Source organism: Podospora pseudoanserina, chromosome 1 (genome assembly GCF_035222485.1).
Source record: "Podospora pseudoanserina strain CBS 124.78 chromosome 1, whole genome shotgun sequence".
Taxonomy (NCBI): domain Eukaryota; kingdom Fungi; phylum Ascomycota; class Sordariomycetes; order Sordariales; family Podosporaceae; genus Podospora; species Podospora pseudoanserina.
This window is the reverse complement of record NC_085920.1, coordinates 7828978-7850889: the sequence shown is the minus strand read 5'-3', so window position 1 is coordinate 7850889 and position 21912 is coordinate 7828978. Positions and strand designations below refer to the sequence as shown.

The following is a 21912-nucleotide window of genomic DNA, read 5'->3' as shown; positions in this document are numbered from 1 at the left end:
AATGACGTTCGTAAACAGCTGTATCGTGAAGAGCAGCAGGATATAAGGCATCAGTGGAAGCGTAGAGCTCCTTCTGTGGCGCGTTACCTACCTCTCAACATCACTAACGTCCTGCTTAGTCACGTCTCAGCTGGTTAGTCAACACCGAAGTCTTTAGAAGCGGAACTCTCGAGGCCTTCTGTGCAGCTCCAAGTTCCAGGGCCTCGTAACGTTACTGTCAAGAATTACACCGACTGGCAATATTCCCAACTCACTAATAGGACTCTTTAGATGGAATACAAGAAAGGCTGTCACCTGACCTTGGCCGATGGCCTTGTCCTCGAGTTGGTGTTTGAGGACCAGGATGTAGAATTCTATATTCAGAAGGGTGTGAAAAGTAGTGTTAAACGGCGGTTTATTCGAGATATTGAGACTTGGACCAACGGATATACGGGAGTATAGTTAGAGTAGAACTGCTTTTTAGTCTAATAAATGATTGTTCTCACGGCTCCTTGGTAGTCAGCCCAGCATGCCGGAAATAACTCTCGGCACTCGACTTCCTTGCTTCTACAGGGTAGCGGCGGTAGAAATTCCGGACAACTGCTTTTGCATGTTCCAAGTGGTCTACAGGCACCTCGGTGGGTTAATCGTATCCAGTCCACTTAACGGTTGTGATAAGGGCTAATAATCAGGGCTTGGAACAGTAGTTTAATTTAGCTAATAATCTTCAATGGCCTCGAAGTCCTTAGTGAGGAAAGTCTAGAGATACAAACAGGTTTTGAGGACGCGTATTTATCCATCCTTTTGAAATCCGTGCCCTAGTAGCCTCATGCAGTAGCCGAGTCCTTCCTCGTACCCTATAGCCAGTATCATTCCTTTTAGCAGCAGCGAGGCATTTAATTGTCCGCCTCAATTCTAACCATAATTATGCAGGTAGATAGCTGTTAGGCCGTAATACGGCTGGTTATATATATGCCGTGTGACAATATGCCAGTCGGATACGCCCATATAAGAATCAAGGAAGGAGACGAATGAAAGATAGCGTTTTGCACACCCTACGGTTATTTCGAATACCTCGTCATGCTGTTTAGGCTCATTAATGCGACCGCGATATTCCAATCTCTCGTTAATCACACTGTCCGGAAGTATCTCGACAGGATAGCAGTTTACTATCTCGACGACGTTCTTATCTACTCACACACTATAGAGTAACACAAGAAGCAGGTTAGGGAAATTCTCGACGCACTGTACGGAGCCGGATTCTCAGTCAACAAGGACAAGAGCGAGTTCCACATACAGAAGACAGTTTACCTGGGATATCTTATTTCACCAAGAGAGGTTCGTATGGAACCTATAAAAATTGCGGCAGTCAAGGACTGGCCTACAACACAAACATAGACACAAGTCAGAGAGTTCTTAGGGTTCACCAATTTTATCGGATATTTATCCGAGGGTACGCGGGTATTACGCGCCCACTCAACAACCTTACCAAGAAGGACGTAAAGTTAAATGGGGAGAGAAGAAAGAAAGAGCATTTCAGAACCTAAAAGAGGCGATTCTAAAGGACCCAGTGCTTAAACTACCAGACCCCAGCAGACCATTCGAGGTCGAAACCGATGCGTCAGACTATGCTATCGGGGGACAGTTAAAACAGAGAGATGAGGACGGAAAGCTACACGCAATAGCATTCTTTTCGAAGAAGCTAGAGGGAGCTTATCAAAACTATCCCATACACAACAAGGAATTACTCGCCATCATTAAAGCATTCGAGGAATAGAGGCCATACCTCAGCGAAACCAAATACGAGGTTCAGATCTACACCGATCACGAGAACCTACGGTATTTTACCACACCAAGGTCCTCAACGCCAGGCAGACCAGATGGTCAAAGTTTCTATCGGAATTCAGCTTTCAGATCAAATATAAGAAAGGATCGGAGAACGCTAGAGCGGACGCCCTTGGCAGACGGGCAGGTCACCGCAAGGATTAGCCCAAGGAGTCACTACCACTCCTGGAGGAAACGCTAGAGGCTACCCTCAGGCATTTACTACAGCCGTGGATAGAATATTACGCAGTATAACGGGAGCAATCCACTTCCAACAAATATTAAGGGAAGGCTGGAGATAGTATTACGGAGCAATACTAGCAGAAAGAACTAGAACCATAGGGAATTCAGAATAACAGTTAAGGAAGATTATAGTATAAGAACTGAGCTTATGTAGAATCAGGAGTCAGGGGAGTATTAATTAAGGAGATCTATGAGTTTTAAGTTAGGGGGACATATAGGGATAATAAAAACTACAGGAAAGGTCAAGTAGTATTTCGGCATATTACAGCATCACACACATAGCCAAAGGAGTTCATCACAGATCGCGACACGAAATTTATATCCAAGTTTTAGAAGACATTAATGAAAAGGCTAGAGGGGTAAGAGCAAGACATCTTCAGCCTACCACCCTTAGACGGACGGACAAGCGAAACGACTCAACCAGATTATTAAACAGTACCTTCGAAACTACATCAATTTCGAGCAGGATAACTGGGTTGAACTATTGCCCACAGTATAGTTAGTATATAACATATCGCCAACAGAAACGACAAGAGTTACGCCATTCTTCGCAAACTACGGATACGAGGCAGACCTACGCCAGGGACCGGAAGTAGAGGTGCCCAGGGCAGCAGTTAAAGCAAGCAAACTGCACATGCTTTATGATAAACTAAGAGAAGAGTTGGAGTTTATAAGAGAAAGGATACGCAAATACCACAACTCCAAAGGCTCGAGGGACCTCGCCTAGAGAGGGGAGATAAAGTATTCCTTTCGACACGCAATTTACGCACCCAAAGACCAAGCAAGAAGCTGGAACACAGGAGGATTGGACCATTTAAGGTGAAAAGGAAGATATCGGAGACAACATACGAGCTCGACTTACCCAGCAGCATGCGCCTACGGTCTTACACATTTCATATCTCGCTTTTGGAACCAGCACCACCGACAATCGAAACCAATTCTCAAGAAACAGCAGAAGGCGAAGAAGAAGAGTACAACGTGGAAGAACTACTGGATTCGCGCATTAACAATGGACAGCTAGACTACCTGCTTAGCTGGCTGGACTACCCGGCTACCGATAATTTATGGGAACCAGCTACAAGCCTTAACTGCCCTGAGAGGTTAGAAGAGTTCCATCGGAGGAACCCTAGGAGGCCAGGGGCGGGGAACAACGGGGCGAACCAGGCGGTAAGCTAAGACCCATATCACCAACGGGACCGGCAAGACCGCCTGGGAAGTCTTGGCCCGACCAGTCCAACGGTGCGGTGGTCCAGTCGAAAGAGGGGTCCAATAAAGGTGGGGAGGTAACTATATTAGCAGCCTGCTCCTCCCCCTCAACTCTCCAACTCCTCCACACTGTCGAGACCACGAGACACAGCCCGGTTTATCTTCTCCAGCCAGGCCTTCTTCTGGCGACAAAGTCGACGAACCTTGGCGTTAGCGGCTTCAGCCAACTCTTCCGCTCACTCAAGCTCGGCTTTGACAGCGTCGTACTACGAGATAATCTGCGACAGTTAGCGTAGGGTAACGCCCAGGGCTTCGCAATAAGGAAAGGCACGACGGACGCGCTCGTAGAAACGGGAGGAATCGGTAGAAGAAAGAACGCAGGAAGTTTTGCGGGGGGCACACGAGCAACAAAGTATAAGCATCGCAATCGAGTGACGGAGGATCTTTTCCGTAACGCCTTGCCGGCTTAGCGTCTTAAGATGTTTCTGCTTACTTACACGTTTAGACATCGTGAAGGAAGGAATGATAGAAGTAAGAGACCTACTGATAGCAAAAGAAGTAGTTATTGGCTAGACTTTAGCCAAGGTCGTTGGGGCGTCGACGTGGGGAGGAGGGTTCGTCACAACCAGCTTTTCGAGCGCAGGTACCACATTTGTAACAACAATAAAGTTGCAAATCAAAGTGCGGTGGTAAATCAAAGTCCCCAACGCTATTATGGAGCATAACGTTGGCAGCTGATTCTGTAGGCCCAATGAGTATTTACCATGTTACCTAGACGTGTCACAAGCATTTTCACATGACCTCCCTCGCAGTTATTCTCTCGACCCCCACATCAACAGGGCAAGGTCTAGCAAAAAAGAACCATGTAGCACTAGTTTGTGTGCCCTCATTGTATCTATCTATCTGCTGCCAGAATTTATGCTTGGCAAAGCATCCTCATAATCTGAGCATTAACAGTTCTCGGGGCTGACCGTATGGAAGATAGATAGGGAGCTGAGGCAACCAGGTACCAGGGATCTCTTCACGAACGCCTTGCTAAGAGCCAGGTTGTGATTGACGTATGCTGATAGGGGATCATTGAGTTTCAGCACCCACGTTAAGTACTCCAGAACACTACTCCGTGATCGATGTTTCCTGCGGCTTTTACCCTCGACACGTCTTTGCTTTCTGGCCGATCAGCTGCCAACATAATCTTGTCGGCTTTACTATGCGAGTAAGTCATCCTCGCCGATTGTCTAGAGCCAGCCGTAGCCGCGTTCTGGACAATCACTGAGTACAGGCTAGCTATACTGACTGAAAGACTCGAATAATATCGTCATAAGTACACAAAAACCTTTACCAACACCTTTATGACGAGATATTTCACCACCAAGACCGAGATATGGACGGAACGTTGGAAATTGCAATGGGATCAATGGGCAACAACTTCCACGGCAGTGCCGACGTTAACCAAGACCCTAGTATATGAGAGTCTGGATGTCGAGCTCATCACTTATCATCTACCCCCAGGAGCTGTCCCCATGTCGGATCTTGTGATTCCCTGTGATCCCACCATCGTTCTGGATTCCGAGGACAACACGCCTCCCAGCCCAACAGTCTTCACGTACACAACATAAGCCGTTCACGCCGTCGACACCGCCCCAGCATCCTGCCCAACGGCTTTCGAATTCACGACGGTCTTTCAATGCGCGAACCCTGGTGTCGAGTGCATGATATACTGAAATCCCAAACTATTAGCACAGAGCACACGCTGAAAGCTGTTGATAGCACGGGGCAATCTGGGACTTCTGACTTGGTAAACCTTTCGCCATCGGGTGCCTGGGTGGCGTAGCTGATGGATTCGGGCCTTTTCAGCTCGGAGCTGACGATGGGGGTTGGACCTGATATGTTTGTGGCTGGGTTTGATGATGCTGGAACTTTCTTTCATGAGTGGTGAAGCCCTACAGCACTGGCTGCCTATCTAGCTAATAGAATACTGTGTGAAAAGAAGACGCACCTCTTTACCTCCTAAAAGGCACGAAGAGATGGTCAATACGTTCTAAAAATAGTCAATGGGCCTTGAAAGATAGTTAACTGGCATTAGAAGATAATGATCATTGCCTTAAAAGATAGCCCACAGGCCTCGAAACATAATTAATAGGCTTTGAAAAAATAGTCAATAGATACGAAAACATAATATGACCTTGACAAAGTTGCTCAATGTCCTCTCAGTAGACAAATTCCCAGGCCTTAAAGAACATCTCACATACTAGGCCTTAACATACACCTTTGTCAACACGCCTTACAAGATAACCCAATTTCTTCTAACGGAGAGTTCTTGGGGATATCGAAGGGGGTAAATATACGGGGATGAATTGCCATCAAACCTGCGAGAGCTACGCTTGATATCGAGTAGGAGAACCATATTGGTGTATGGGATAGAATGCAATTTTATGATGAGGAATGTTAGATGGACGAGATTGGGAAGATTGCAAAACATGTTTTTTCTTCGTTGTCTCCCACTTTCAGGACTTTTTCCTTTCGCCCCTCTGGCTTCTCCTCGACGTCGTCCTTCTTTTCCTTGGGGAGTCCTTCTGGTGCGTTTCTTGTGGGGAAATGGGCGTTAGGTAAGCTGAATGAGCAGAGCATTTATAGTGTTCTTAATAACCTGTAAGGCTTATTGACTAGGTATCTTATCCTTGAATACCTTTCGGTCATCGTTAAGCGCACACGTACTGCGGTTTTGTTCTATTATTTTTGTTGTCCAAGGACAACAATAGTGCAATTTGAGTGCCGTACTTTGTGCACTGGAATTTCACGATAATACCGCAACGGAGTTCTCTTTCAGTTTCCAAGGTCTTTTCCAGGGCAGTCGAGAAGATAATGGTCTCGAGTCGCAGAGCACAAGCATCCAGTCACCAAGCGCTGGATGAAACAACTGGTAATGCAAGCCAATAAAACGTGCAAGGCTCGCCTGTTTATTTTATTTGAAGGTAAATAGCCCTCCTAGGTAGCTGGTTAATATAGGTAGGTCTCTTTCAAAGCTAATAGGGCTACAAGTGCCTTCAAAGAGTTTCGATCCTCTTTTACGTAGGCGTAACCAGCATTTTATCCCGCGCTAACTTCTTCTACTTAGAGTGCCATTTACTCTGTCCACAGCATGCCTACCTATCATTAAGGCCTCCAATCCCTCCTCCCCCTCTCAAAGTCCTCCAACCTCTTCACAAACCCCTTCGCCATCTCGGTCCTCTCACTATCCGCCCCGGCATACTGCTTCAGCCATACAACACCCTTCTTCCCGTACTCCTTTGCCCTCTCAATTTCCCCCCTTTGAGCATAGACATTCCCGATGATATTGTACAAGTCGCCCATTTGCCCTTCCATCCCTTCCTCTCTTACCAGTTGTTCGATCTCGGCGATCTTTTCCTCTGTCAGTCTGGACGGGGTGTCGAACTCTTCCAGTAGCGCCTGGATCCGGTTACGTTGCTTGTCCGACTTTTTGATGGCGGTGGGGTTCTGGCAGAGGGCACAGGTGCATGTGAAGCCCCACCATTTGAGAAGTTCGGAGCGGTCGGCTGAGAGGATGTTTAGGGGGGCGTCTGGCTGCTGTTAGTACAGGCGGTGGTTGGGAGGGGGGTATGAGTGGTGGGCAGACAAGAGATGGAAAGCTCCTCGCCAGGGGAAATGTCCTTGTAGGCTACGATCTCCATGATCAGGGTGGAAGGAGAGAAACGTGTGAAGCAGCTGGTCAGGTCAGTCATCCTTCTTTTCGAGAGCCCACCAGACAACACTCACTTCGGCTTGCAAGCATGATTAATCCTCTGCCAGCCCACATTGTCAGCACAACCACCCCATCCTCACCCGTCACGAAAAGAGGAAACCGACCGCAATCTCAGGATACAACCCGGAATGACTCCCCCACCCCATCTGCCCCGTCGAACCCTCCAACACCCCCACGGTCACATCGAACGTGTTCGTCTTCATGATGTCATCAACGATATATCCCTTTCCCTGCGCCGCCAGCCCCATCACCTCCCTTTGCTGCTCCTTGGGAAGTTGATTCCCCGCCCTCTGCAAAAGTCTTAACACGTCCCTCGTCTCCCACTTGTCATTTTGCTCAGCGCTCTCCAACAACTGCAGCATAACCGGCAGCTGCGCCATCAAGACTGTCCCTTTTTTGATGGGCTCCGTGGCAAGAACACCATAGCCTTTGTTGGGTAGCTTCTCCACTTTGAAAGGGTTCTTGGAGTAGTGGGTAGGCCTGAAGGGGACACCACCCCGGTCGTTCTCCAGCCAGGAGACATATGGCGAATGGATGAACGAGGCGACATCAGCGGCCGTTTCTGGGGTGGTGATGATACTCAGGGGGGTGCCGGCCCATGTGTTGAGGGTGGTGAAGGTGCATAGTTTCGATAGCTTGACTCTAGGGCGTTTGCCCTTTTGTTTTGTGGGGTCGAAACAGGTTGGGGGAATGGACCAGGGGTACCAGTTGTTGGTCAGGATGGCCGTCTCGTCATCAACGAGCGGTGGGCAAGACCGTTTGTGGGTGAGAGGGCTGAGGTGGCTGTTGTTTGGGCATGAGTTGGCTGTTGGTGGAATGGGATCTGAGGCTGCCAGGGCTCTTTGACTGCCGAGGAGGACGGCAAGGGCAGATATGAGTGGGAACATGTTGTAAGATGTGGCCGGCGACTGAGATAACGCCAGCGGCGCCTTCTTGATGACGTGAAAGTCTGAAGAGACATGATAAGTAACCTCCAAGTATGAAGAACTACCGTGTCGTGTCTTGATCATGTCCTTGCCGTTGCCAAGGGTACTGCATTTTGGCAGTGCCGGCATTGTTTGGTACGGCTCAGGGGCACATTAGCCGGACCTCTTGGATTGTCTTATCGCCGACGATCTTCCCAATCCTCACGCCCAGAACCCCAAACAGCCTCGATAAAGCAACGTCGTTACATTCGTACACTTCCAAGACGGTAATACAACTAGAAAAAAGTGCTAAAGAATATGTACAACCAAATCCTCCACGCTCGTTATTAAACCTCGGCCCGTTACCATGCCTTGGCAAACCCCCTCCATTACGCGCTGGTGCTAAAGTAGTAGTTCTCCCACAGGTATTCGTAGTCTTCAATGATACCAGCCAGCAGCCCTGGCATGCGGCTTCGTACGCCACCCACAACCCCCTTTGTGACGTTCTCGTAAAAGGCTCCCCGCATAGCCCACCAGCCCATCGCCCAACCGCGACGGTTCCATTCCTCGCGCTCCAGCGGCGTCGTCTGCAAGCCCCTGTCCCGCAGTTGCCTGGCCGCGAGCTCAGTTCCCACACCCAACAGCCAAGGTGTCCAGGACTTCCGCTTGTCCTTGCTGCGCGCCAGCGCGATGGCAAAGACAAGAGGTGCCAGGATGTGTAGCACCTCAGCCAACTGCGCGCTACCCTGGAGTCTGTTGAGCAGGTTTGACGCCGGCTTGATGTCATCCGCCGTGAGCACCCTTGAAAGAAGATACCCACTCGTATCCCCAGGCGCGGGAAGCGTAGGAAGAGACATGCCGGTGCGGGGCATGGTCCACTCCCCGTTGGGGCCAACGCCCTTCCTCTGGGGCACACCAACAGACCCCTTGCCGAATGGTTTCCTATCCTCATCGTCTTCCCCGAGCGCGCGGAGCTCGGCCTCCTCCGGGTCTTCGGGTGCCTCGTCAGGTATCGGTTCTCGTTCGGGCAAGACCGGCGTCAAAAGCGGCCGCGACTTGGTTATCCGAAGTAGTAAAAGTTTGCAGAATGCTTTGATGGCCTCAAGGAGAACCACAACATTCCAGCGCACGCGCTCGCCGCGGCGCTTGGCGGACATTTCGCAAAGAAGCTGGACGTAGTTGACAATCTGCAGGACATAGGCGACACGCCGGTAGAAGGCGCTCTTGAGGGTCCAGAACTTTGTGTAACGGCTTTGCGGCGAAGGGGCGCGGGGGAGGGAAGAAAGGGGGAGCTTCGAGAGGGTGGCCGCTCGGGAGAGAAGGGTATCATGATACAAGGAAAGCAACTGAACACCGCTGTGAATGGACTCGGAGGCTATCTCGGCATCGCGAAAACGACCTGGATAACAGTTTACGATCAGTTTCTGCGGTCGCCAGGATGCCCGGGTTCGAAGAAACAGGGGGAGCAATTACCAGGTATGATGTACGTCAGTGATCGCAGCGTCGACTCTATCTGTGACACCTGGTGGGAGTTCTTGGTGATAAAGTCATCATACATATGGAGCCATTGGGGTGGGAGCGAAAAGGCGCGCTTCACGCCGGAGCTCCCTGGCGCAGCGGCCAGGTCCTGTTTGTCGGATGGCTTGGACATCGCATTCGGCGATTACAAAAGGCGCGGCATGTGCGAAAACGAGAGCAGCGAGAGTGACGAAAAACGGCGTCGGTCGCAGTCGGGATCGCTATATCAAGGGTACGGAGTATCTCGATCGAGGCCTTTCGCAAGTTTGCCAGAGTGATGGAATGTTGAGCGTTTGAATGAATTGGCTTTGGTGTTGGCGTTCAGGGCAGTGCCAGAGGAGAGTCCATGCCTCGGCTGCCGCTGCAAACTGCCCTGGGTGCTGGGTGCTGGGCCCGGCCTGTGGTGGTCCGAGCTCCTGACGCAATCTTGAATCCGGGGGATCTGCCAAGCAGCAGGGATCCAGGTGCAGGGGAAAATGAATTCCAACTCGTGAACGCGTCTTTCGCGTGTCTTTGTTCGTTGAGATAATGAAGCGTCACGGGAACAGCATTTTCTTTACAGACATAAGCAACAGCAGAGCGACTGCTTGTTTATTTCACAATTTATAGCTGTCATGGTCTGGATGACTTCACATGCTGCTCAACCCCACCAGCCCCGCCTCTCCAAAACACCGAGAGCTCAAGCTCCTTACTGTTGCTTCTGAGCCTTGAGCTTCGCAATCCTGGCCCGGGTCCCGTCAATGATCTCTTGCTCCTTAAAGATGGAAGTTACGCTCGGGTGTACAGCGACAACTTCGGCCCATTTGGCAAAGTTGGGAGCCTTCTCGACAATCGATGGCCACAGGTTGGAGGGGTAGAGATCCGTCTTGGACAAGCTCTTGTGACGGATGACGAATGACCCAGTCAAAACCTGGAGAGCTGTTAGTGGACTTCCTCTACTCGCCAAAACGCCGAACTCACCTCAGCCTGTGTGAGCTTGTCACTGCCACCGAAATAAGGGCTGGCGTCTGCAAGCAACGGCTCAACTTCCTTCACAAGGGCGGCGACGGCCTTGTCTGCGATCTCGGCTCTCGCAGCCTCGCCCTCCACCGTGTAGAGGGCAAACAGTTGGCTGTTGAACTTAGAGATGAAGGCGTCTACAAATAATGCAACACGTGCACGGCGCAGCGCACCCTCGGGTGTGTTGGAGGGCGGCAGGAGATGAGATGGGTAGGCGTCCGCCAGGAAGTTCGCGACAATGGCAGACTCGATGATGATCTCGCCGTTGTAAGAGAGTGCAGGGACCAGGCCTCTCGGGTTGATCTTCAAGTACTCTGGTGTGCGAGGGGTGTCAAGGTCGATGATGACTTCTTCAAAGGGAACCTTGAGCTCCTCCAAGATGATGTGAGCCCGGTGTGCCCATGGGCATCTGTGGTTGGTGTACAGGATGAGCTTGGCGTCGGTAGAACCCATTTTGTATATATGCTGTGATTGTTGTCTTGCTGCTGGCTGCCGGTATCAGGGGCTCGTCGTCAAAGTAGGGTTTTGAGAAGTGGAGACGTTGGTGATTTTGCCGATTCTTGGTTCAAGGCGCCCAAACCACTTTTTGAAGTCATTCGAATTGGCGCAAAAGTCCTGGTTGCTGACAAAAGGGAACGGATTTCGTCATATGGCGCTATCGAGAACACCATCCGGGTGACAAATGGAGCTTGCTAAGCATCACGCACTCGGTGCCGTTAGTGGCCGAAGCTCGGTGTGCAAATTCCCCCGCACCTGGGATTCAACAGCTCCTCCATGGGCGGGGTGCTCCCGTAGAACGGGCCGCTTGGACAACCCCGTTTCCTCTTCAGTTTGACGGTGTCGGAGCCGATGCCGACTGTTTCCAACACCCCACACCCCATGTCGGTCGAAGCGCGTAAGCCCCACCCGGTATTTCACTGTTTGGCCATGCAAACGGGTTCTCGACTTTCCATTCGGTGTCTTAAAGCCCGGTGGGCCATACGGACTCAGTTACGAATACCTCTCTCGTCACAACGATTTGCCAGCCGCGGCACGCACCGCTCTTCCGGTCCCATCTCGTTCCGCTTCATAGGATTGCTCCTACCGTGATGGGTAGCTGGTCTTGGTTGAGAGATAAGCTTCCTGGGACATATCGTTCTGAGGCCTTTGTTGAAGTCAAGTATACCCCAAGATACATTCTGACATCTGAGGGCCTCACACCTACCACGACACCCAATATGGCCCCACTGCCCCTCGACATCTACCTGCTGATGAAATGATGAGCTGCGAGCTTATCGGGTTGTTGCTGGCCAGCATACTTTTTGAGAAGCTTGAGGTTGACCATCCGGCTAAACACCCTCGGCTACCACGGCCCGCTCGATATTAAGAAGCTCTCGGCGTAAAGCGACGGAAGATGCTGCACCCGTTGCGTGAAGGGGGCCTCCCTGGCTGTGTTTGATGCCGTGTATATGTAAATGATGAGGGCGCTGCTTTCTTGTTTGGATCCATCGGGGTATCTTGTTGAGTATCAAGGTCCTAGCTGCAACTGTGAATCATGAAGTTCAAGTCTCAGGCCGTTCTCGCGGCTGCGGTGGCAGTGAGCAATGTGGGCGTGGCTCAGGCTCATGTGTTCATCTGGGTATGCGCCCCCCCCCCTTCGCACTCGACATAACCAGGAGACTAACCAATGCAGGGTGTGTTCGTCAATGGTGTGGACCAGGGGACCTTCAACGGCATTCGCACACCAGCATATAACGGTCCTCCTCCGAGGGGGTACTCCAATTCCCCAGTCAAGGACCTGAACTCCATCGACATGCGCTGCAATGTTTTGGGAGACAACCAAGTCCCTCACACTATCAAGGTGGCCCCCGGAGACAACATCACCCTCGATTGGCATCACAACAATCGCACGATTGCAGACGACGTGATTGACTTCAGTCACCATGGCCCTGCGCTTGTCTATCTCACACCTGATCCGCCAACCGAGAACTCTTTTGTCAAGATTTGGGAGAAGGGATTGTATGAGCTTGGGCCCACACCTTTCTCCCCAGGAAAGTGGGCAACAACATGGGACATCAAGGCCAACAATGGACTCATGAACTTCCGTATTCCGGCAAACTTGAAGGCTGGTTTGTGAGTCTTGGCCTCATAGCAGTGATGCAAGCCGATGCTGACTTTGGTAGCTATCTGATTCGTGCTGAGATGGTTGGTCTCCATGAGGCGGACGCTCGGTTTGACCAGAACTCGCGGCGTGGTGCTCAGTTCTATCCAAACTGCGTCCAAATCGAAGTGGTTGGTGATGGCACCGTGGAGCTCCCGGAAGGTGTCTCCTTCCCAGGAGCCTACAAATACGATGATCCAGGAGTTCATTACAACGTATGTTTCAAGGTAGTTCTGAACACATGAACTCACTGACGCTCGGTTCAGATTTATTGCTCGACTGAACGCGCCCCCCTCGCCCCGTGCACCGATGCTAGCACCTATAAAATCCCAGGTCAGTCAACATTTACAGTTCCAGCTTCCACTGTCAGGTGCTGACAATATTTTACTAGGGCCTACCGTCTGGTCGGGTGCGTGGCCTGAGACTACTCAAGTTGCACTGGGTCCAGTCACCGGACCAACAACTGCAACACGTTGGAGCAGTTGGTGAGTACTAGTTGCACTCTTATCATGGTTTGGAATGGTTCTGATCAAGGAGATAGGATCCAACAATCCGTAGTTACGACGGCGACTTATGATCAAGCCGGCTCGCCGGTTCCCGTCGCCACATCGCGATACACGGCTTCTTGGTCACTGGCGTATGCTGCACCAACAGCGTCACCAGCTCTTTAGCGGCAATGATGGTGGCTTACTGCGTCGAAGGCGAGTCTGATAACTAGGGATAGCGAAAACCGGTTCAGGGGCAGTGAGAAGGGAACCTTGGAGCAGAACCAGACGCAGGAGATGTTATTCGTTGTCTCTGCGGCATTTCTCAGAGAAATTCGTTCACGAGTCGTTAGCTTCAGAGCCAATCGGTCTCCAGTGTGCAAATTTCGCAGTGGAAGCTGCTTACCGTTGTAGACTCCGGTGGTTCAGGAGCCACTTCTTGACCACAACATGAAGCTAACCTCTCTGATGGCTGTCAGCTGTTGAGCCGACCCCGTCCCAAGCAAGAGTTCTTAAATATGCTGCGGCTTCGGCCACATTCTATTATTGAGCCCTGCACCTTGCCGTCACTGGAAGAGAACCCTCATTTTTGGCACAGCATCAGCACCTTTTGCCCGTCACCACGACCATGAATGCCCCTGCCAGATATCTTTCGTCAGAAGCGGTCAACTTCGCACGTTCGATAGATTTAACTCGGTCTCAACGCCTGACTTTGTTCATAACCCGCGCCGCTCCTATTTTCTTGTTTCTCGGCTTATGGGCTATAGCTTTGGTTTACCTGGCGTCTTTCGACGCACAACCTCCGGAATCAGTCAAAGACGCACCTTTGTCTTCTACTATACAGAAAGGACGCGAAGAAGGGAGGGCAATTCGACCTTGTAAACTCTCAAGAATTCCGATGCCAACGCCAGGCTATAAGCTCGACTCGGCTGCCACCCGCTAGTCATAGCGCTCATTCTTTTTCTCGAGTCAAGAAAACATGCCAGCGGGAATACCACACGCTTCCTCGGAGCAATGGGATGCCCATCAAAGTCGCATTCAAGTCAACCATCGCCCACGCTCAACCCACGAAGTTGATACTTGGGGGCAACACCAACCAGAGTCGAGAGCCACACACCACCACCAGAGCATTGTGCAGGATGGAATCGAGAAGTGGAGGGGCGGGACAACCACATCTTGTTCTATGGTCAGCAAGGTCTTAAGTAGCATATGTAATATCATATTCTACACAGGAATCACACCCTCTCGCTCATTTCTGATGCATGCCAAGGTGGAGGTCAGAGTGTCCCATGCACTCCCCCAATCTCTCTGAGAGCTATTATTCAAGGTTCGCAGACATGTTGCTTTTTGATGGTTCGTCAGCTCCATTGGCTTGCGGGACTTGCAGTGGGTGAAAGTTGCGAGTCATGGGCATAGATAGGCCTGGGTTCCACCCACAATTATCGTAATCCAATCGGAACCATCCTTGTCGGGTATGGTGTAGCGGTAACATCGTTGACTCTCACTTCTCAGAAGTGTCTGTTCTCTCAACAGCCCCGGGTTCGACTCCCGGTATCCGAGTCTCTTTTTTCACAGTTTTATTTCTACCTTCATTTGGTTTTGGTTTTTGCTCAAGGATCCACGGTTCAACCCAAGCAAAACGCTTCTACCCAATTGATTAGAATATTCCCCTGTTTTCGGTCTTTTCTGGCCAATTGCTGTTGGAATATGGGTCCCGCATGACCCCCACGATTCTGCTGTGAGCATGATATCTCTCTAATATTTCTTGCAGAAACCCAATACATCTTAAGCAATTATCTGCAGTTCTCCGCTTACTGTCATGTGTGACAATGGAAGCCAGCTGCCAAGGTTGCCTGGGTGCTCGGGAACGGCCGGACATACCTGACAACAGTCTCTTTCTTTTCATGGATCTTTCCAGATGAAAGACATTAACAACGTGCATCCTGATGGTATGGATCGCACAGCTTAGGTACCTTCCAGGTTGGTATTGTCGAGGCGCCATCCTACCCTAAACTCCATCACCACCGACATTGCATGAAAGGAACCTCATCCCACTCTTGGGGGGCAGAGAAATGCACCGTCCACTCTATAACCGGGCCATTGGACGCAATGGGCGATGCATCATATCACAAACCAGTCACAACAAGATTCTCTCGTTACCAGGAAGCGGGAGGGCGGCCGCATGCCAAAATACCCAGTTCTCGGCACATCAGAATGTCCGATCATCTGCATATAACATGGAGTTCACAACATGGTGTGAATGCGAGCAAGTAGGACGAGCCCTATCGGGAATTAGGAGACACGAGCCAGAAACCAACGCTTGACTTGTGGCGCAAGCTGGGGGTAACGAAAAGCCTGGAAGGGCCGAGTGCATCAAGGAGGGGTGGTATCATCGCGCGGTTTAGATTGCGTCTGGATAACCAAGGTGGGGTCCCTATCTTGGACCGCTATTTTCTGACTCCTTCCACATTCCATCCCTTCCATCTCGTCATGCAGTTGGACGAATAGGTCAATACAGTGCAGGTTGACGCAGCTGGACGGCGAAGTGAAGTCAGAGTACCCCCGACTAAAGACTGCAATCGTGCATGGGGGTGATTTCCCCGTTGCAGGATGGAGGGCATGAGATGTGACGAAGAAGAAGGGTGATTTTGTGTTGGCAGAAGGCTGTGAGAAGGGTGGGTTGAGTAATTCGCTGCGAGGTATAGAGGTGAATATAAAGCCGGTGGATGATCATCGCAGGTCCACCCTCCTTCATTTCTCCATCGCCAGTCCGGCTCGAACCTCAGCTCGCTCTGTTGGGATCGACACACTTTCGTTTTATATCAAACCAAGACCTGGTCGATCTTCGAGTCTGTCAGCCCACCAATACCACCGTACATCACACCCTCGCGCGTCCTGAACCATTATATCTACCAGACACCAACCACGCTCGCTCAATGTCCGACAAGCTCTGCGACCACAGCCTCAAGCATGGCTGCAGCGCAGTCGTAGCCAGCTCTGTCTCGCTTTGCGATGCTTGCGAAAAGGGAGCGTGTTGATTCGGACTCCTCTTGTATCATATGCACGATCCCATCTACTGCTTGAAACTCACAGCCGATAGATACTACAACATAAACAGCACCGACCAACTCGTCTGTCCGACCTATCGGCGGGTGCTGCACCCGATACTCCGTCTCACGCCTACGTTGGCTGTTGAATCCATTGCTACGCAGCCCTTACCGGCGTTTCTCACCTGTCAACATTTGGTTGCGTGTCCATGACACTATCACCACCTTGCATTTTATGTGGACGACGACGGTTGCAATATTGGTTGCGTCACTATCTCCTTGAGCTCAAGTGGAACTGTCTGCCCGAGTAGGATCGTCTCTCTCAAAAATGTGCGGTGCCGACTTTTGGCGGGAGGTGTATGAAGAGGATGATTATGAGGTTAACGGTGATGATGATACCTAATTGACGGTACCGATTCATGAGGGGCATGTTAGAGGATTAACACCTTTTGTTTGTTTTCTATGAATTATGTTGGCACAGATTGCAAGGTTCCCAAAGGGATGGAGATAATTGGATGTTTTTTTTTTCAACGGGGCTAATGTGGAAAGGGATATAGTTGTGGGGATAAAAGGGTAATGTTTGGAATAATTACGTAGGCAGGGAAGCTGGATATGCGTATTTCCTTGTAATTATTATCTCTTTACACTCCAATAGCTTTCTCCAATCACTTTACGTCTCCTCAGAATTTGGCCGAAAAGCGTTCCTACTGTCTTCCACCGAGGTATCAACCTGAATGCATCCATCTATCTGATCGTACGTACCATGATAACCAGTACCACCCTACATGGGCATACTTCATGGAGTTTATATATAGCTGTAACAACACCGGAATGTGCTTACTATTTGCCACGTGACTTCTCGCCGCTTTATCCAAACTAAACTAAGCTGAGCTCAGGACCGGCTCATCTTCGGCTTCAATCTGCTCACTTTTTACCTACTTTGCTTATAGATTGCTCAGGATTTACTTACCTAAATTGGGGACTACCTAGGGTCTATTTACTCTACTCAGGGACTACTTAATATTTACTTACTTAACTTAGGGATTATTCAGGGTATATTTACTTTATTTACTACGTAACGTTAGTCGACTAAATATCCCTCCGAAGGTACGTTCTTAAAAATTATTAATTTATACTTAGTAACCTAACTTCCTTTTTACTTAATATTAAATATATACTAATTTATCTATGAATTTAACTTTAATATTTTTATTGATATATAGATTATAAGTTACGTTTTACCTTTATATCATGTAACGAAACTCTATCTAAAATATCCAAAAGTAATACTAGTTAAAGGCACTTCTAAACAATTCTGGTTCGGTATAGCTGAACAGAAAGAGAGACACAGCGGCAGGGCTGCAGGGTGAGTGGAGGCTCACTCCTTGGCAAAGGTGAGCCATGAGGGATCACCACCGATCACCAGTGAGCCGGAGTGAGCCAGGTACGGAGGTACTTGGGGGCTTAAGTTTCGTATATACGGAGGAACTGGCTGGTGTAGATAGACAGTTCCGCAGTATGCAATTCAGGTCACAGTTGTTGGTATCAAGACTATTGTGATTGAGACAAGCCATTTGTTGTACACTGTTTAGCTGTACCGAACCAGGATTGTTCAGAAGTGCCTTCCACCAGTATCTCTTTCAGAGGTTCTGGAGAGGGGTTCGTCACATGAAAGAGGTATCGCTACACAATCTCCCAATTAAAGACCTAAATAATCCTCTCCTTCTTGAGGAACTCCGGGACATGTACGACCTGCTTACGGAAAAGGTGGTTCTTCATGGGGATCCAAGGCTCCACAACTTTCTACGTGTTCATTAGAAGATCGTTGCTATCGACTTTGAGCTTTCCGAGCCTCTTACCAGTAAAATAATGAATGAGCATGGATTGGAGACCTTAAAAGATGATATTAAGAGACGGTAAGGGAGGCACAGGGAACTCGTATCAGGCAGCAGCCTCCCTGCCGAACCTCGGCGCAACGTCGCGGCTCCCCTAAACCATGCCTCCCTCCGCTTAGTATCCAAACTGTTAGTACTCATAACTCTGAGATCGCCGAGCGTATCTAACATAAATTGGCAGATGGAAGACTGGCAGGCCCTATCAAGCACACCGCGATGGTGACTCTCGGTATAGGCCTCCACGTCGAAAAGATTACACTATTCGTGACAACGCTCGCCAATGAACACCCGGTGATTCTCGGGCTACCATGGCTCAGTGACCACAACCCAGCGGGGGATTGGAATGATCTCTCGCTCGTCTTCCAGGATCACAGTTTGGTCCAGCTCGGAGATATCTTCTCAACCTAGTCATGTCTTTCCCCTTGAACCCATTAGCGAGGTCGAAGTCAGTTTCAGCTCGCGGATCGCTCAGCTGGCTGCAGATATCCAGGATCTCAGACAAAAACCATGTGACCTAACACGTGATTAGGTCTGATCTTGACAAATTCGAAGATGACATCCTTCCACGACCTCGACGTTGCAGCCACCACTCACGCAAACTAAGCTCCAGCCTAAGGACACCATCGCCAACAATGACGGCACACAAACCACCCCTTTCCAACGGCATCCTCGACAGCAGAGGGCACCAGACCCCCCTGGCGCTCGTCATAGAGTGGGGGAGCGGATCCTTGCGCGTCGTCTGTCCTTACTGCCTGAGGTGCCATCGTCATGGCCTTGGCCCATCTCCGCTGACAGGCCAGACTCGGTTGGCACACTGCGGTCCAGGTTCAGGAGATTACCAACTCTGCTACCCGTTCGAAGAGCAGTCTCAAGCGCAGTACTCGTACAGGATTGACAAGGAAAGGGGCCTCTTCGTGACGGTCGGCGTCGCGTTGCCCAATGACGATGAGGTCGAGGAGAGCGAGGACGAGGAATGCGAGGAAGCCGATGAAGAGGAGGAAGGCGAGGAAGGCGACGAAGCCAACAGGGATTTCCAGAGCCTCCAAGCAGGGCGGGACGACAGCAACCGCGATCAGCCGCAAACGCTCGAGGACCAGGCCGCGCAGCTTAGTATCGGCGATACAGAAATACTAAAGCCCTCGTCCGATAAGACCTGGGCGGAGCTCATGCAGGATAGAAATCATCGACAGAGCCTCTTCAATTCGGATTGCATCCTTAACGACTTTGACGGAGTCGCGTCCCTGCTAAAGACGTACAAAGATGATCCGTTCGTCGGCTGGAGAAATAAGGACGGTGTCAACTGTATCGCCCTGGTAGCAGTTGAAGGCCATGATAATATGATCCAGTTCCTCCACGCCAAGGGTGGTGACCTCAACAATGCCGACAGACACGGACGGACGCCGCTGATGGAGGCTGCGCTCTGGGGGCGGCTGAAGGTTGTGAACTTTCTGCTCGAGCACGGCGCCGATCCATACGCAAAGGACCGCAAGGGGCGCAGCGCCTACTTTTACTCGAAACCGTCGAGGAGGACAGCGAGGATGCGAGAAGTGTTCAGCCACTGCCAAGAGAGTAGCGAAGCCGAGTCCAACCGCAGGATCATCGCTATCAAGCTCCAGGCCTTTGAGCCTGTCACGGGGGCCGAGGAAACAGCAAGCTCCTCGTCGAATGAGCCCAGCCGTGGTCACTTTGTCACGACAACCACCGGCTGGGGCACCCAGATCGGTTTCTACGAGCAGATCAAAACATACGACGTCTCGAACAGGCACAAGACGGTGGCGCGCCTTGACCGTGGCAGGCTATTCCCTGTCGTGAGTGCCACCAGCGGTTGGTCCACTGATTTTGCCGTCGAGAATGTCCTCAACAACCGCCTCTGGCGAGACCGCGTCCTCGAGTTGTGCCAACTGATCAGTTACGCCCTGCCCGAGGACAAGAAAGATGAGCTGAAGTGGCCGGGCTCATATAATGCGTCGCATGCTGAGAAGAAACTCGTGACCTACTACATCAACCAGCATGTCATTCTTCCGAGCGAGCTATTCGAAGGCGTCGCCGTTGACCAGCCAGGGGAGTGGATGCAGCAGGATCTCGAACTGCAGCATCTCGCAACTCTGTGCCCTAGGACCCCGACAGTGCGGGCAAGCATACAAGTCAGCCGGCCTATCTGCAGCGACTGCGAGCGCTTCATCTCACACATTAGGACTGTGCTTGGTGTTTCCTTTACGGTTAAGAATTGTTAAGGTGGACGTTGATTGAATCTTCTGCTCTTTCGGCCTAGGAGTGGTGGTGATAGTAGTGGTGTGGTGAAAAGGACAGGTCTGCATGGTGCGGGGGCTTTCTCAGCTGCCATCGTCCCTAGGTAACGGTTCCAGTGCCACCAAGGTGGCGCCATCTTCCAACCCCGAGTCCTGGCCACTTGGTCTGTCAACCACTATTGAAACATGCACGTTTGGTCATCATATTGTTGAGAACCTGGGAACCAGCCCCAGAGGTTGTATTTACCTGCGTTTCTGGCGCTGTTGGCTTGGTTTGCAAGGAATCTCTTTTATCTGCGGGTTGCTGGGAGCTCCAGAACTTATTGCCGGTAAAGGAAGCTTAGTGACTTGGGTGATAGAAGTACACTCCTTCAGATAATCCTGTCTCTTGCCACCATCTGCTCATTGGAGGATATTTTACTACAGCTTCGTGAAATGGCCTCATTTCCCGAAATGTCGGCTCTGGAGATCAGGAATGCGCTTTGCCAGGTAACTGCCCTGTTAGTCGGACACCTCAAGGATCCCCAACACGCACCTCCACCCCATGAGGTTGCCATGCCTAAGCGCCGAAACAAAGCCATCAGATTGGTATACAAGTCATGGTTTCCAGGTCGTGATTCCGTTGTGGCCGAGGATATGGTGTTTCAACGCCGAGTCTTCTGCTTCGGCCACGTCATCAACCTTGTGGCTAAAGCCTTCTTAGCCGGGGACGACGACGAGATTCTAGAGACTCTCGATATTGCCTCACAACACGCCGTTTTGACACGCCTTCCGGTGAAGCCTTCCTCAAAAGCTGGCGCAAGCTGGGTCCTTGAGGAAAGCTCCACAACGTCGTCTGGTTCCTTTACCGCAGTACAGTGAGAAGTGAAGCTTTTGCTGATATCTGTCATGGCCGTCTTCCTTCTGAGGAATTGGCTGAGATGGGGATCCATTGCTTGCCTGGAGACCTTCCATTTGACCGCCTGGTGACTGACAACGCGACCCGTTGGAACTGAGCCTACCAGATGATTGAACGGGCGTTGATCTTGAAGGACCAGATTGATCAGTTTTGCCGAAAGGCCTTACAAGGAAAGGATGTGAAGAAGCGCCTCCCGGCCGAAGATCAATTACTTCCTTTTGACTGGGATATATTGAAGAGCTTAAAGCCCATTCTTGAACCTGTTCAAAGGACCACTAAGGCCTTCGAAGACAGGGAGAGTCGTTTCGCTGAGGTCGCTCCCACAGCGACTTGGCTATTGAGATTACTGGTGGAGAAGAAGGCTGAGTTTGATGAACGGCTTGCCTTCGAACCTTTCGATGGGCCTGATGTCCCTGCGAGGGAATGGGAGGGTGGTGCACACCCACGTATCGTTCACGTGCATACCCTTCCCAGCATCCCATTTGGCATTCATTTCGATATCTCGGCCTCCCAGTTCGCGATACAACCCGGTAATGCCCAACTAAAAATTCTTATTTACGTTGCAGGGATCTGCAGAGCCGCATAATGTGGGCCCTTGGAGTCGAGAGCCAATAGGGCTCAATTGCTAGGTTTTTCGGTTCTGGTTGACCTCGAAAATAATCAGTACCTGACCCAGTGCCTATTTAAGTTAATTTAAAATCGGTTTATGGTATTTAACACCACATAAGGGTAGGTAAGTACAAAACGCCCGCAGTTGCCTCCAT

The 21912-nt window shown here is 50.6% G+C and overlaps 5 protein-coding genes and 1 non-coding gene across 6 annotated transcripts; 2 read left to right on the top strand and 4 right to left on the bottom strand.

Annotated features, from left to right (window-relative positions):
* Positions 1-6342: 6342 nt before the first annotated feature.
* QC764_121930 (uncharacterized protein) lies at positions 6343-8067 on the bottom strand (the record flags this gene model as incomplete). The annotated part of the gene is made up of 3 exons (XM_062943433.1): positions 6343-6830; positions 6887-7011; positions 7100-8067. The coding sequence occupies 3 exons, from the start codon at positions 8065-8067 to the stop codon at positions 6406-6408; spliced, it is 1518 nt and encodes a 505-aa protein (XP_062806547.1). The 3' UTR covers positions 6343-6405.
* Positions 8068-8079: 12 nt separating this feature from the next.
* On the bottom strand, positions 8080-9568 carry QC764_121920 (uncharacterized protein; the record flags this gene model as incomplete). The annotated part of the gene is made up of 2 exons (XM_062943432.1): positions 8080-9316; positions 9391-9568. 2 exons carry the CDS (start codon positions 9566-9568, stop codon positions 8307-8309), a joined length of 1188 nt encoding a protein of 395 aa, XP_062806546.1. The 3' UTR covers positions 8080-8306.
* A 374-nt stretch (positions 9569-9942) lies between these two features.
* Positions 9943-14617, top strand: QC764_121900 (uncharacterized protein). Its single transcript, XM_062943430.1, has 6 exons — positions 9943-12052; positions 12107-12546; positions 12597-12789; positions 12841-12907; positions 12966-13059; positions 13116-14617. The coding sequence occupies exons 1-6, from the start codon at positions 11969-11971 to the stop codon at positions 13243-13245; spliced, it is 1008 nt and encodes a 335-aa protein (XP_062806544.1). The 5' UTR covers positions 9943-11968; the 3' UTR covers positions 13246-14617.
* On the bottom strand, positions 10124-11763 carry QC764_121910 (uncharacterized protein; the record flags this gene model as incomplete). Its single annotated transcript, XM_062943431.1, has 2 exons — positions 10396-11763; positions 10124-10345 (listed from the first exon to the last, which is right to left on the bottom strand). The coding sequence occupies exons 1-2, from the start codon at positions 10885-10887 to the stop codon at positions 10124-10126; spliced, it is 714 nt and encodes a 237-aa protein (XP_062806545.1). The 5' UTR covers positions 10888-11763.
* On the bottom strand, positions 14528-14619 carry QC764_0025670. Its single transcript has one exon. It is a non-coding gene; the product is annotated as a tRNA-Glu (tRNA).
* A 1166-nt stretch (positions 14620-15785) lies between these two features.
* QC764_121895 (uncharacterized protein) lies at positions 15786-16097 on the top strand (the record flags this gene model as incomplete). Its single annotated transcript, XM_062943429.1, has 1 exon — positions 15786-16097. One exon carries the CDS (start codon positions 15786-15788, stop codon positions 16095-16097), a length of 312 nt encoding a protein of 103 aa, XP_062806543.1.
* Positions 16098-21912: the final 5815 nt, after the last annotated feature.

What these genes read in the sequence shown, in the direction of transcription:
- QC764_121900 (XM_062943430.1), top strand. Translation starts at nt 11,969, where the DNA reads ATGAAGTTCAAGTCTCAGGCCGTTCTCGCGGCTGCGGTGGCAGTGAGC. An exon ending in AGGCTCATGTGTTCATCTGG is followed by an intron (nt 12,053 to 12,106) that starts GTATGCGCCCCC and finishes TAACCAATGCAG; the next exon opens with GGTGTGTTCGTCAATGGTGT. An exon ending in GCAAACTTGAAGGCTGGTTT is followed by an intron (nt 12,547 to 12,596) that starts GTGAGTCTTGGC and finishes TGACTTTGGTAG; the next exon opens with CTATCTGATTCGTGCTGAGA.